At 38.9% G+C, this 15,391-nt stretch overlaps 1 protein-coding gene across 2 annotated transcripts in view; it reads left to right on the top strand.

The window, feature by feature from the left end:
• The window catches only part of KIF3A (kinesin family member 3A), a 68,178-nt gene that overhangs the window by 2,234 nt on the left and 50,553 nt on the right, over positions 1-15,391 (top strand). For both annotated transcript variants that reach the window (XM_016186799.2, XM_060177820.1), the window contains exons 2-4: positions 5,559-5,832; positions 12,171-12,315; positions 12,624-12,708. In XM_016186799.2, the coding sequence (XP_016042285.1) occupies positions 5,559-5,832; positions 12,171-12,315; positions 12,624-12,708 (504 nt within the window). The remainder of the gene's footprint in view (positions 1-5,558; positions 5,833-12,170; positions 12,316-12,623; positions 12,709-15,391) is intronic.

Below are 15,391 nucleotides of genomic sequence, written 5' to 3'. Positions count from 1 at the left end.
GTAGGAATAATACTGCTTAGGGATGTTAGGTCATCCATTTTCGCAAGATAATCTAGAAGTTACGTTTGTGTATGTGAAGTTTCTAAATTTTGAAATTTTAGCAGCTAACTTAAAACATTTTTTTGGCTGAATTCAACTCCTTAACTACTTGTTTGCAGCCTCTGGTGTAAGTAGAAAAAGATAGACATTAATTGTATAAAGAAATAACAAAAGTAAAATGTAACTGATTGTAGGAGAGAGAAGGGTCTGTACAAGTATCCATCTTCTCAAATAAGGTGGCTACTGAGCCTATAGGATATTTGAAGAGATTGAGGAATGTGCTAGGTAGAAGAAACAGCACCTAGAAAGACCTTTGGTGAAAAGGAGCATGACAACAAGAAAAGGCCTAAAAGAAAGTCATTGTGGCCTTGGTTAAGAAAGCCAGTCCGGGGTGGGTGGTGGCTCCCCTGGTAGAATACACATATTACTGGGCCTAGGATCTATACTTAAGCCCCTGGTCTCCATCTGCAGGGGGAAGCCATGCAGTGTGTTGCTTGCAGTAGTATCTTCTCTGTATCTCTCTCTCTTCCCCCTCTTTGTCTCTCACCCTCTATCAAGAAAAAAAAAAAGGCCACCCAGAGTGGTGGAGTCTGCTGACAAAACGCAACAACAATAAAATGACAGGCACACATAATAATGAGTAGGGTAACTTATGGAATGAGGTGAGAGAAGTAGAAATAGGCCAGAGCCAGAAATTATAGACTGAAGATTTCAATTTCTTTTTTTGTTTTTTGTTTGTTTATTTATTTATTTTATTGAGGAATTCATGTTTTACATTGGTAAGTAAATACAGTAGTTTGTACATGCATAACATTTCCCAGTTTTCCATATAACAATACAACACCCACTAGGTCCTCTGTCTTCCTTTTTGGACCTGTATTCTCCCCCCCACCCACCCCAGAGTTCAATACACCAATTCCAGTGCAGGTTCTACTTGTGTTTTCTCTTCTGATCTTGTTTTTCAACTCAATTTCCTCTTAATTAATTTTTTATATTATTATTATTATTATTGCTAGAGCTCAGTGCCTGCATGACTGTCCACTGCTCTGGGCAGATTTCTTTTTTTTTTTTTTTTTTAGAGGACAGAGAAATTGAGGAGACACAGGACAGAGAGGCAGAGAGAGAGAGAGAGAGAGACACCTGCAGTACTTGCTGCTGCTTAACTGGTTATGAAGCTCCCTTGCTGCAGTACATTTAGGGGTCTCTTAGAATACCACAGTAGATAATGTTTAATTAGACTAAGGTGGTTAAAGTAAAGATGGAGAGAAATGTATTGCACTGATATGATGCTTCTTGTCAATGACAGTAGCTTACATAGGTTCTTAATCAAATTTTCAGGGGGCCAGAGCATATGTTACAGTGCTCAAGAATCTGGTTTCAAGCTGTGGTCCACACCTACTGTCTCTATAAAAAAAATGTGGTCCTGGAGGTGGCGCAGTGATAAAGCTTTGGACTCTCAAGCCATATGAGGTCCTGAGTTTGATCCCTGGTAGCACATGTGCCAGAGTGATGTCTGGTTCTTTCTCTCACCTCCTATATTCCCCATTAATAAATAAATAAAATATTAAAAAATACATCATAAAATTATCTTATAAGTACAATTTTAATATTTAATTTATTGGACAGAGACAAGTTGAAAGGAAAGAGAGAGAGAAACCTGCAGCACTATTTCACTACACATGAAGCTTCTCCTTGCAGGTGGGACTGGAGGCTTGAACCTGGGTCCTTGTGCATTGTAACGTGTGTACTTAACTGGATGTACCACTTCTTCTTCTTCTTCTTCTTCTAGCGTTTGCCCTTCTTCCGTAGCCAATCAACAGCGTCAGGTTGAGCCTGATGTAAAGTTTCGAGACCTCCTTTAAATCTGGAGAGGTGGCAGTCGTTGACTATGTGTGTCATAGTCTTGTCTGTAGCCGCAGGGGCAGTTCGGGTGGTCTCTGGCTCCCCAGCGATGGAACATAGCGGCACACCGGCCATGGCCTGTTCGATAGCGATTGAGGAGGGCCCAATCATAACATGCTAGGTCAAAGCTGGGTTGACGCTTGCACTGCCAAGCCATAAATACAAATGTTCATACTAAAACATTTTTTTCTGCTACTGGACTTTCTTTTCTGTCTCTGTTGTTATCTTTTATAGAGAAGATAATGTTATATGGGTATATTGTATAATAAAAATTTTGCTAATGTATTATAGTAAATAAAGATCTAAATCTCGGCGAAGCAAGGGGCCTACCACTATCTCTGTAGTTAAAAGTTGTCAGCTGTGTTCACGTGTGCTTTCTTACAGGTAGGAAACTTAGAAGTTAAGGACACTTGTGCAAAAAAAGTCTGTTGTAAACTTGTTCATATTCTGCTTGACAAGCAGTAAACTGTATTTATTGTAAATGTGTACTAGATTTTCTCTTTCCTTAATTCTGTTGTGAAATAGCTATTTTTTTGCAATTTTATTTTATTATTATAATTTTCTTTTTAAAAATTTCTTTATTGGGGGATTAATGTTTTACAGTTGACAGTAAATACAATAGTTTGTACATGCATAACATTTCTCATTTTTTCACACAACAATACAACCCCCACTAGGTCCTCAGCCATTCTGTTTCAGGACCTGAACTCTCCCTCCAACCACCCATCCCGGAGTCTTTTACTTTGGTGCAATACACCAACTCTAGTCCAAGTTCTGCTTAGTGTTTTCTCTTCTGATCTTGTGTTTAACTTCTGCCTGTGAATGAAATCATCCCATATTCATCCTTCTGTTTTTGACTTATTTCACTAGACATGATTTCTTCAAGCTCCATCCAAGATGGGCTGAAACTGGTGAAATCACCATTTTTACTCTGAAAATGTCCAATAGTTCTAGTTTATCTGTCTCTTCATTTAGCTCCTTTGTTTCTATGTTGATTTTCTGCCTGAATGATCTGTCAAGTTGAGAGAGTGGGGTGTTTTAAGTCCCCTACTATTACTGTGGTGCTAGTAATATATTGCTGTAGCTCTTTCAGCAGATGTTTGATGTATTTATATGGCCTCTTCTTGGTTGTGTAGATGTTGATAATCATTAAGTCCTCTTGATTGAATGATCCTCTGAGCAATAAGTAATATCCATCCCTATCTTTTAAAATTTTATTTATTTTAAGGTCTATCATGTCAGATATGAGTATAGCTATTCCCTCCCTTTTTTGTGGTCCATTGGCTTATATGATAGTTTTCCATCCTTTCACTTTGAGTTTGTGTTTGTCTTGTTGAGTTAGGTGGGTTTCCTGCAGACAACATATGGTTGTGTTGTGTTTTCAGATCCATCTTCCTACTCTGTGCCTTTTAATAGGTGAATTCAGGCCATTGACATTTATTGGTATCAAAGATTGAAGCTTTTTTAATGCCATTCCTGTAGATTTTTAGAGTGTTCTGATATATGGCATGTTTATGGTTATCTGATTGTTTATAGGAGACCTTTCAGAATTTCTTTCAGGGTAAGCTTGGTGATAATTGATTCCTTCAACTGTTGCTTGTCTGAGAAGGTTTTTATGCCCCCATCTAGTCTGAATGACAGTCTAGCAGCATAAAGTATTCTTGGTTGAAAGCCTTTCTTATTGAGCACTCGACAGATATCTTGCCCTTGTCTTCTGGCCTGTATTGTTTGTGTGGAGATGTCTTCTGCTAATCTTATGGGTTTTCCTCTGTAAGTGACTCTTTGTTTTTCTCTTGCAGACTTCAGGATCCTTTCTCTATCCTTATTCCTTTTCATTATAAATACGATGTATCTTAGTGACTTTATGTCTGGGTTAATTCTGTTTGGGACCCTCTGGGCTTCTTGAACCTTTATGTCTTTTATGTTGTTTAGACTAGAGAAGTTTTCAGCTGTTATGTCCTATAGAATGCTTTCTTCCCCTGCATCTCTTTCTTCCTCTTGTAGGCCTATAGTGTGTATATTATTTCTTTTGAAGTTATCCCATATGTCTCTTGTTGTTTTCAGTATCTCTTCATCTCTTTTTTGAGATCTCTTAGTTCTTTTTTAGTTGTTTCTAATTCGTCCTCAATCTTGCTAATTCTGTTTTTAGCCTTTAGTCTCTCTCCCCTCTACTGTTTTCTGTAGCTCAGCTGTTTTGTTATCCTGTTCTGATACTGTTATTAGCTTGTTCAGCTAGTTGTGCTCTTAGCTCAGCTATTTCAGCTTTCAGCTCTCTGATTACCTCGAGATAAGTGCTTTCTTTCAGAGACTCATTTGTTGTTTCTGCATTTCTGATGACAATTCTTTCAAACTCCTCACTCCTGTGACTTCGCTTGATCTCATTTTCCTGTGTTTCTACTTTTGGGTGGCTTTTAGCTGGACTTTTCTCCTGGTTCATTTCTCTAATGTTTCTCCATGGTTTAACCATTATTACAGTGTGTTATGATGTCCTTCACCCAGCACTTCTCTCACACACATAACAGTTTGTTATGATGTCCTTCTCTCACCACTGATCACTCTTGCCTGGATTGACTTGTGTCTAAGTAAGCTACTTAAAGAATTCACAGTTGTGAATTCAATCCCTGAGTCGAAGGACAGTGGCAGTTAAAGCCTCTTTTGTTCTTTTTCTTCCCTGTAGGCTCTGGTAGCCTGAGGGATTTTTACCTATAAGTAGGTTCTTTAGCTTAATCACTCACTCCTGACCAAGAGATAAACCAGGTTGGGGGAGAGATAGCACAGTGGTTATGCAAAGAAACTCCCACACCCCAAGGATCCAAAGCTCTGGGCTCAATTCAATTTCTCTGCCAAGCCAGACAGAACAGCTGGGCCCTGTGAGTTTCTGAACAGGTTCCATTTATAGTCTGTAGGTTCTGAGGCAATTATTCACCATGTTCTCATCAGGAGAACAATGTGGAAAGCTTCCCACTATTGGCCCCACTAATAGACCACCGGGGTGTAGATCTTCTGAGTTTCCAGGCCAGTTCTCTGCCCCTCCCCCAATGTCAACACAGGGCCTCCCTCTGAGGGCAGTAGCAAATGGAGACTCACAGTTACATTTGTTGGGTCTTAGGGGAGTCCTCCCGTCCCTTCAGCAGTCTTTTTCTTGGTAAAACAGATTGGAGGTGGCTCCTCTACTGGCAAACTGCTGGACTGTTACCAGCTGCCCTGCCCAGGAGTAGATACGGGCTTTAGTCCCAGAAATCTCTCCTTAGGCTCCTCCCTGTCCACGAGCCACACTTGTTTTCACTCACTGGTGACTTGGTAGGTTCCCAAAGTTGTCCTAGTCTCGTCTTGTTGATATTCCTTGTTCTTTAGAGACATTTCTCAACTGGGTAGAGCTGGAAGTCTGGGTAGAGTTGTGGTCTCTGGATTGAAATAAGCTATTTCCCTTCTAATACCTGTTAATGATCCCCCCATATCTTTAAAAAATCTTTAATTGTATTTAACAGATATTTGTGGAGTTCTTAGTATGTGTAAGTCACTGAGATGGTATATTAACCTTGTTCAAACTTTAAATAAATCTGTTAGAGGTAAAAATAAATGTTCTTTTATTCTTTGTAAATATTTTCCCCCACCAGATCAATAAATCAGAGAAGCCAGAAAGCTGTGATAATGTGAAGGTGGTTGTTAGATGCCGGCCTCTCAATGAGAGAGAGAAATCAATGTGCTATAAACAGGCGGTCAGTGTGGATGAGATGAGGGGAACTATCACTGTACATAAGACTGATTCTTCCAATGAACCTCCAAAGACTTTCACTTTTGATACTGTTTTTGGACCAGAGAGTAAACAGCTTGATGTTTATAACTTAACTGCAAGACCTATTATTGATTCTGTTCTGGAAGGCTACAATGGTGAGTACTTGATATAGTTTACTTTTTTAAAGTTTTTATCAAGATATTATTAATATCCCATAAATTCAGTGAATGTGTTGTTGAATGTGTTGTAGTAAATATGTACAGTTTTGAAACAGTTTTTTCTCTATGTGGTGCTTGTAAATGATGCTACTGCTGAGTGACCTCCCTAATCCATCTTTTCCATTCTAACTGAATGAAAAACCGAGGGATTTAGAAACCATAAAATACTGCTCCACTGTCTGTGGAGTTTCCTTTGGTTCAGTTCATGGTGTTGGTGAGGCCAGGACCCTCAGGTATGGTAAAACATGTACTCTTCCTACTGGACTATCTCCAGTCACTTTTTCTCTTTTTCTTTGGTGGTGTTTTCATTGGACCATCACTGCTCTGGGCCTACTTTTTCCGATAAAGAGAGAGAGGGGGATAAACACCAGAACAACAAAGCTTCCCCTAGAGTGGTAGAGCTTTTATGTAGTGTGTCAGGGGCTTGAACATGGTTCACATGAGTGACAAAGTAGTTGTCCCCACTTCTCCTTCTCCCACTCACCCCGGTGAACAGTCTCACTAGCCTTTCCATTTTCTTTGTTGCTGTACTTGATGTTTTTACCAGAGAACTACTCAGCTTTGGCTGTTGGTAGTTTGGTGGGTCAAATCTGAAATTTTTCTGTGCAAGTCCTATGTGCTATTTGCTTCCATTTTTTATTGGATAGGACAGAGGGAAATTGAGAGAGGAAGGGGAGATAGACACCTGCAGACCTGCTTCACCACTTATGAAGTGACTCCCACCAACAAGTGGGGAACTGGGAGCTCCAACCGGGATCTTTACGCAGGTCCTTGCACTTCGTACTATGTATGTTTATCCTGGTGCACTACTGCCTGGTCCTCTCAAACCCTATATCCTTGATAAGTTTTTTATGCATTTGTTAATGAGATTTCTTTAAAAAAGATTCATTTATTCATTTGTTCATGAGAAAAAGAGAAAGAATGAGAACCAGAGTATTATTTTGCATATGCAATACCAGATGAACTCAGATTCTACTGTTCTGTAGAAATCCTGTACTCTGTCATGGAACCACATCCCCAGCCTTTTAAAAATATTTTTATTTAGGCCTGGGAGGTGACATGATGAATGAGGCATTGGAGTTTCAAACATGAGGTCCTGAGTTTGATTCCCGGCATTGCATGTGCTGGAATGATGCTCTGGTTCTCTCTCTCCCTCGTTCATTGATAAATACTTAAAGGAAAAGATTTCTTTATTCTTATGAGTGATATGGAGAGAAAGGGAGATTAGAGTACTTCTCAGCTCTGGCAGTATGGTGGTTCTGGGGATTGAATCTGGGCCCTTGAGGGCATCAGACATGCAAGCGCTATGCTCTTAAGACTGAGCTGTCTCCCTAGGTAACCTCTTTCTCTCTCTCAACATATATATGTCACAGAAGTTGAGAGGGAAGGGGGAGATAGGAAGAAAGAAAGACACCTGCAGCACTGCTCTACTGCTTGTAAAGTTCTTCCCTGTAGATGGGGACCACGGGCTTTTGAACCTAGGTCCTTGTGCATGGTATCATTTACCCATTAGCAAGTGCGTCACTGCCCAGCCCCATTTGATATTTTTAATGTGGAAACTGAGGTCATTGTTTTGAACCTTTCTTCCTAATTGATCCTTTTGTACTATCAAGCCTCCCTAAAGTGGCGCTTTAATGACATTCTAAAGATCTTGACATACTTTGTTTTCGCTTTCATGAGGTACAGAGTATTTTCTATTTTCTCTCGATTTTTTTCTTTAATTCCTGAGTTATTTGGAAATATGTTAGTTTTCCAAAAATTTTGAGATTTTCCAGAGACTGATTTCTAAGTTAATTCCATTTTAGTCAGAGATCATGCTTTATGTGCTGTGAATCTTGTAAAATCTGTTGAGATTTGTTTTCTGACTTGGAATGTGGTTTATTGAGTATGTTGTATGTACTTGAGTTCAACTATTGTTGGATATATAGTCTGTTTCTGTTGAACAGTTCTGTAAATACCTATTAGGTCACTTTGATGTTTTTGTTCAGATCTTTCATTCATTTAATAATTTTCTACTTGGTTTATCAGTTACTGAGGGAGAAAATTGAATTCTCTTATCTTTTTCATTTTGCCTGTCTCTTTTTGTTTCATGCACTTCAAAACCCTATGAGTAGATACTTTAATAAGTATTTAGGAGTTTTATATCTTCTTAACAGATTCACCTCTTTTTCATTATGAAATTATCCTTTTTATTCCTGGTAATATTCTTTACTTTGAAATATACTTTATCTAATAGTGACATAGGATATTATTTATTTGATTAGTGTTAATATATATTGAGTTATGTTTTTCATTCTGATTCATTTAAAAAAGATTTATTTATTAATGAGAAGAGGGAGGGGAAGAACCACAATATCATCTTGGCATATGTGTTGCCAGGGTTCAAACTCAAGACCTCCTGTTTGAGGGTTCAATACTTTATCCACTGTACCATCTCCTGGGTTACCCTGGTTCATTTTTACCCTATTTATGTTTTTATTTGAAATTTGCCTTTCTGTCAGGTAATTGTGCTAGAGGCCCCCCCATGTACCATCATTGCTAGGAGTACTCTCTGGACTCAGCATATCCAATTTAACTTCAGACTTTAGTTTATTAGAGCAAAAAGGAAACAAAAAATATTAGCAATTGGAAAAGGCATGTGGGGTGAACTCTGGAGGAAAACATATATATATATATATATATATATATATATATATATATATATATATATATATATACACACACACACACACACATATATATATATATATATATATATATATATATATATATATGTATTTCCAAGAATCTTCCACTACTTAGCACACTGGGTGTATACTATTATATGTGCTATTTCTAGCATTGAGTGTGATACTACATGTAGGATGTTACCTGTCAGGAAGCTTAGGAGAGCTTCACTAGCTGTGGTATTAGGGAAATACCACAGCTGTTTTATTAGGGAAAGAACAATTTACAAGAGAGTTGTTGTCACATGGGTACAATTTCTTACCTTTCTGTAGTAGGTGTCTACACAGCAATTCCACCACTGTACATTGGGTCTGAAGTGTTTACTAAGCCCTCCTCTCTCACCCTGAGTGTTACTCTCCCCTCTTTGTTTCTTACATTTTACCTATAAGTGAAATCATTCTGTATTCATCCTTCTCTTTGTGGATGATCACACTTAACATGATACCTTCAAGTTCCATCCAAGGTGAGGCAGAAGAGGTGATTTTTGTCTTTATAAATGCCCATTGTTTATATATACGACAACTTACTTAGCCACTCACCTGTCATTTGGGCATCTGGGTTGCTGTCATGTTTGGACTCTTAAAATTGTGGCGCTATGAATGCAGGCATATATAGATATCTTTGGATAACTCTTTTTGTTTATTTTGAATTTGGGGCGATTGGTGGGTCACAGGGTAGATCAATTTCTGATGTTCTGAAGTATCTCCAGGCTGTCTTCATAGGGTTTAGCCAATCTATATTCCTACCAGCAGTGTAGAAGTGTTCCTTTCCCCCTGTATCCTCACCGGCACTTCTTTCTTTTTAAATTTTATTAGTGAGTTAGTAATGATTTGCAAAGTTATGAGATAACAGGTATAATTCCACACTGTTCGCACCACCAGAGTTCTGTATCTCCATTCCCTCCATCGGAAATTGTAGTAGTAATTCTCTCCTGGTCATAGATAAGGATTGAATATCTATCTATCTATCTATCTATCTATCTATCTATCTATCTAGATATACCCATTTTTTTCTGTGGTCTTTCCTTCCTTTCTAAGTTACACCTACACCTATGCTACTTCCGAATGTCTTTCCTTTTTCCTCTTCTCTCAGGGTCCTGATGGAATTGGAGCTCAGAGAGCCCTCTGGTCATCTTCCCCTAAAATTCCTTCCCCTCTGGGGGTATGGACCAAAAAAAAAATATTTTTTTTCCTCAAGGGTTAACGTTAGGGCTCGGTGCTTTTATTAGGAATCCACTGCTCCTGGAGACCATCTTTTTTCCATTGTTGTTGTTGCTGCTGTTTTTGTTGTTGGATAGGAAAGAGAGATTGAGAGAGGGAAAGACGGGGAGAGAAAGAGCAAAAAGACTTTTCACTTATTTTTCAGTTGATTGTGCTGTTTCTGAAAGTTATTGATAGTAACAAGTAGGAAAAACACTTTGAAGAGGGCAAAAAACGGGTTAAGTGCACATGGCGCAAAGTGCAAGTACTGGCATCAGGACCCCTAGCATCAGGATCTCGGGTTCGAGCCCCCGGCTCCCTACCTGAAGGGGGTTCGCTTCACAGGCGGTGAAGCAGGTCTGCAGGTGTCTATCTTTCTCTCCCCCCTCTGTCTTCCCCTCCTCTCTCCATTTCTCTCTGTTCTGTCCAACAATGACTATGTCAGTAATAACTACAGCAATAAAATAACAAGGGCAACAAAAGGGAATAAATAAAGAAATATTAATAAAAAATCTTTTAAAAAAGTAAAAATTAATAAATATTTAAAAAAAAAAAAAAGAAAGAAAAGGGAAAAAACTTTAAGACTGTGGTCCAGGAGGTGGCTCAGTAGATAAAGCATCAGATTCTCAAGCATGAGGTCCCAGGTTCAACCCCCAGCAGCACATATACCAGAATGATGTCTGCTTCTTTCTTTCTCTCTCCTCCTATCTTTCTCATTAATAAATAAATAAAACCTTAAAAAAAACTTTTAAGACTGCTGCAATACATAGTGTAATTTACTCTGCATTAATTATGTGTGGCTTAGATATCACTTGGTAACTCAGTGGTAGGCACATAATTCCCTGTTATTAAATTTTTTCTTAATAGACTATTTTTTTAAATACTGTTTTAGGTTAATAACAAAATTTAGCAGAAAGTACAGAGTTCTTGTATCTCTTATCTCCAAACACACACAACTTCTCCCACTATTGACATCCTGCACCACAGTGCTAAACTTACTATAATTAATGACCTATCTTGACACATCACTATTATCGAGTATGAAATTCTTTTTTTCTTTTCTTTTTTGCCTCCAGGGTTGTTGCTGGGGCTTGGTGCAGGCACTAAGAATCCACTGCTCCTGGTGGCCATTTTTCTTTTTTTCTTCTATTTTATTTGATAGGACAGAGAGAAATTAAGAAGAGAGAAGGTAGAGAGAAAGAGAAAGATAGACACCTGTAGACCTGCTTCACCGCTCCTGAAGCATCCCCACTGCAGGTCCTGGTCCTTGTGCAGGTCCTTCCTTATAGTACTGTGTGCACTTAATTGCGTGCGCCACAACCTGCCCCCTTCCAGTCTGTAGTTTAGAGTTCACTCTAGGTATTGTACATTCAGTGGACTTTAACAAATAAATGATGGCATGTGTTCACTATTGTATCATATAGAGGAGTTTTACTCTGTGCTCTGCTTGTCTGTCCCTCTTACCCATCCTACCTCCATTCCCAGGCACTGGCAGCCACTGTTCTTATAACCATAGTTTTTGCCTTTTTCAGAATATCATAGAGGTAGAATCATAAAGAACAGAATGTCTATCAGATTGGCCCTCTTTTTGTAGTTATATGCACTTAAGATTTCTCCATTTCTTTTCTTTTTAGAGCACTAGGGCCTCATGCATGCATGATTCCACAGTTCCTGGGCTGAGTTTCTCTCCCCACCCCCCGCTGTTGTTTTTATTTCAGATAGAGTCGGAGTGAGGGAGAAAGAGGAGAAACAGAGGGAGAAATACCGTAGCACTACTTCAACATATGCGGTCTTTCCTTTGCTTTCTCAGTGCTCTTATGTGTTCTTGGAGCATAAGCCCTGGGCTTCATTCATGCCAACATGTGTGCTTTGCTAGGTAAACTGTTTCCCATTCTTCTCCTCTCCATGTCTTTCTGTAGCTCACTTCTTAAAAAAAAATTTTTTTTTTTTGGACAAGACAGAGAGTGAAAAAGACCATAGCATCAAAGCTTCCTTCAATGCTTTGAGGGCTGTGCTAGAACCTGGGTCACACATACGACAAAGCAGCACATTATCCAAGTGAGCTGTTTTGCTAGCTCTATAGTGCATTTCTTTTTACTTCTATGTTCTATTTCTTTTTTTTAAATTTTTTACATTTATTTTTATTTATTTATTCCCTTTTGTTGCCCTTAATATGTTCTATTTCTTTGTCTGGATATATATTGTAGCCATTGATAATGAAAGTGAGGTTTATGGTAGAATTCATTTTAACTCTAGGGAAGAAATTGCATCATAGTGTCAAAGGAATTAATTTTAAGAGTTATTGTATAGTATTAGAATCTAAAGAGTGATTCTCTTTATTATTTTTAGGGACTATTTTTGCATATGGACAAACTGGAACAGGCAAAACTTTTACCATGGAAGGTGTTCGAGCTGTTCCTGAACTTAGAGGAATCATTCCAAATTCATTTGCCCACATATTTGGTCATATCGCAAAAGCAGAGGGTGATACCAGGTAAGTATTCTTTAATTTTCTAATTTTGAGAAGGTCAAATTTAGGAAAGGCGTATAGGTACAAAATCTATAAGCACAATGAAATATTTCATTGTCTTTTAAATTTAAAAATCTTACTGATATTTATTTGATAGAATAGAAGAAATTGAGAGAGGAGGAGAGGAGGAGACACCTGCAGTATTGCTCTACAGCTTGTGCTCCTCCCTCCTGCCTGCAGAGACTGGAGGCTTAAACCTGGTTATTGTGCATTCAAACAGGGGCGTCACTGCCCAACCCTTCTTTTATGTCTTTTATATGCTTTATCTATAGATTTTTGGTTCGAGTATCATATTTGGAAATATATAATGAAGAAGTTCGTGACCTTTTGGGCAAGGATCAGACACAGAGGTTAGAGGTAAGGATTGTTTAAATTGGATTACTTTCCAAAGTAATAAGATATTTCCTAAATTAGGTGATTTGATTGTTTTAGCAAAAGGTACTTTTAATATTTTGTAACCATATTACAGTGTTCTCCTGGTTCAAATATGATCCTATGGTACAACAATAAAAATATCTTAAAATTTATACATTAGTGTCTTGTTGCTATCCTGTCTATACCATTTCTCTTCAGTCTAACAAACCACTTTTCAGTGTTCCTTTAAACATACACATTTTTATATCAAAAGTGGCATATACTATACACTTTTTTAAAGTAGATGTTTATTTTATTGGTGTCATTGCTTCATTCCTGCATGATTCCAGTGTTCCCAGTAGTGTGTACCTGTGTGTCTCTGTCTGTCTCTCAAGTTTTTCTTCCTTTTAAAAATTTTTTATTTATAAAATTGAAATATTGACAAGACTATAGGATAAGAGGGGTATATTTCCAAGTAATTCCCACCACCAGAACTCCATACATACCCAGTCCCCTTCCTTGATAACTTTCCCATTCTTTATCTCTCTGGGAGTATGGACCCAGGATCATTACGGGGTACAGAATTTGGAAGGTCTGGCTTCTGTAATTGCTTCCGTGCTGAACATGGGTGTTGGCAGGTTAATTCATACTCCCAGCCTGTCTCTCTCTTTCCCAAGTGGGGCAGGGATCTGGGGAAGTGGGGCTCCAGGTCACATTGGTGGGGTTATCTGCCCAGGGATGTCAGGTTGGCATCATGATAGCATCTGGAATCTAGTGGCTAAAAAAGAGTTAAGATAATAAAGCAGAGCAAATTGTTGACTAATCATGAGCCCAAAGGAAAAAATGTTGCAGATGAAGATTGGGGTCTCCATTTTGGAAAAAGCTAGTAGCTCTATTTTAGGTATATTCCAAGGGGCCCATGACTTTACTAGATTTTGCCTGAACTTGACAGCTAACATGCAGGCAGGTGGACCCAAGGTATTTCTAGGGAGATGGTGTCATAGTTGGAAAAAGGACTAGAAAGCTGTATCAGGGAAGAAAGTAGCTCCCAAATATGGGGAAAGTATATAAATATTGTTAACTGTAAACCTCATAGATTTGATCTGAGGCCCATAGTCAGCACAGGAGTCTATGTAACCTGTAGGTCTGAGCTCATATTCTGTGGTCATGGCTAGGAACATTCCAGGCAGCGCCAATTTCAGGACCCATCATCCTCAGGTGATAGATAGGTAGAGTACGTTGTCAACCTCCCTTTGGAGAATGGAACAGTCACTACCATTGTTGATCCACATTGAGGGCAAGGTCCTATAGGGGCCCACAGAAGGGTCCATTGTGTTATTCCTGATGGCGATGACCAGTGACAGTGGCGAGAGGGATCTGTTAGAGATGTAGGCCCATCATGTCTTTGTGGGAATCCCAGGACTCCCTGGCTAGGGCCCCAGGTGATGAGGTGGCCTGATAGTGACTAAAGAGTCATCATTAAAGTCTCTTGCCCTTATTCAGCTTTTGTAGTCCTTACTTTGTCTGACATGGTTAGCTTTGGAGTGATTGAGGGATATGCAATAGGAGGTAGGTGAGGAGGGTATTTAGGTCTAAGTAGAAACTATTTCGTTAGGTCTTTAAGGTGTCTTTTTTTAGGTCTTTCTACTTGCTTGCTTCATTTACTGAATCACTGCAAACTACTGTGCACTTTTGCTTTAAGTTATACATTTTCCCCTAACTTATGGATACATGTGTATATTCCCTATCTCATGGGCCCTGGTCTATATCTAGGTTTTGAGGTTTTATTAGGAAGTGTGCCACCCAAAATGGAATTAAAGAGTCCTATGAGCTAGGAAAGGTCTCAGAAGAGTAATGAAGCTGAAGGGTTGACATTCCACACCTGACATCTCTGGACAAAGTTTGAAGTGAAACATGCCGAGGTGGTACTAGTTGCACTGCTTAGTTGGGCTCAGCAGATGCAGTATCAGTTGGTATGAATTGAGAGAAGCATGCAGGGAAGTGTCTCTCTCATTTTTTGATAGAGATGGAGAGGAAGAGAGAGAGGAGGGGTACCCCTTTCCCTGGTGCTGTGCATGATGCTATGTATGGTGCTTGCACTTGGTGCGAAGGGCTTGGGCTTGGGCTCTTTTGCATGGTAAAGTGTATGCTGTACTTGGCCTTGAAAGGTAGCACATTTAAAGCATCAAAGGATTTTGGTTTTGCTTTTCTCTTATTTTATTTTTTGAAATTTACATAAAGGGAAGGAGGGAAAGACACCACAGCACCACTCCACCATCTGTGGAACTTTCTTTGGTTTTGCTTGTGAGAAATAACATGATTTACCTGACCCTGCACTTCTAAAATTTTTTTCCCCAAAGATTTATTTTCATGAGAGACAGAGAAATTAGAGCACTGCTCAGCTCTGACATATGACACTGCTGGGGTTTTCACTGGTGACTCTTATACCGTATGAATGTGAATCTGATGAGCAAATATTGTCCTACTTCCACAGCCTAGTCTGCACTTAAAATTATATATATATGTGTGTGTGTGTGTTTGTGTGTATATCTCTCTGAATATGTGTGTGTATATATATATATGTATCATATTAGAGAAAGTTTCATATGGAGAAGCCAGAGTCCTCTGGCACATGTGACTCCAGGGATTGAACTGGCAGCCCTAGGCATTCAAGTCCCGTGTTTCC

The sequence above is a fragment of the Erinaceus europaeus genome, chromosome 2 (assembly GCF_950295315.1).
Source record: "Erinaceus europaeus chromosome 2, mEriEur2.1, whole genome shotgun sequence".
In the NCBI taxonomy this organism is placed as follows: domain Eukaryota; kingdom Metazoa; phylum Chordata; class Mammalia; order Eulipotyphla; family Erinaceidae; genus Erinaceus; species Erinaceus europaeus.
This window is presented reverse-complemented; position numbering and strand designations above follow the sequence as displayed.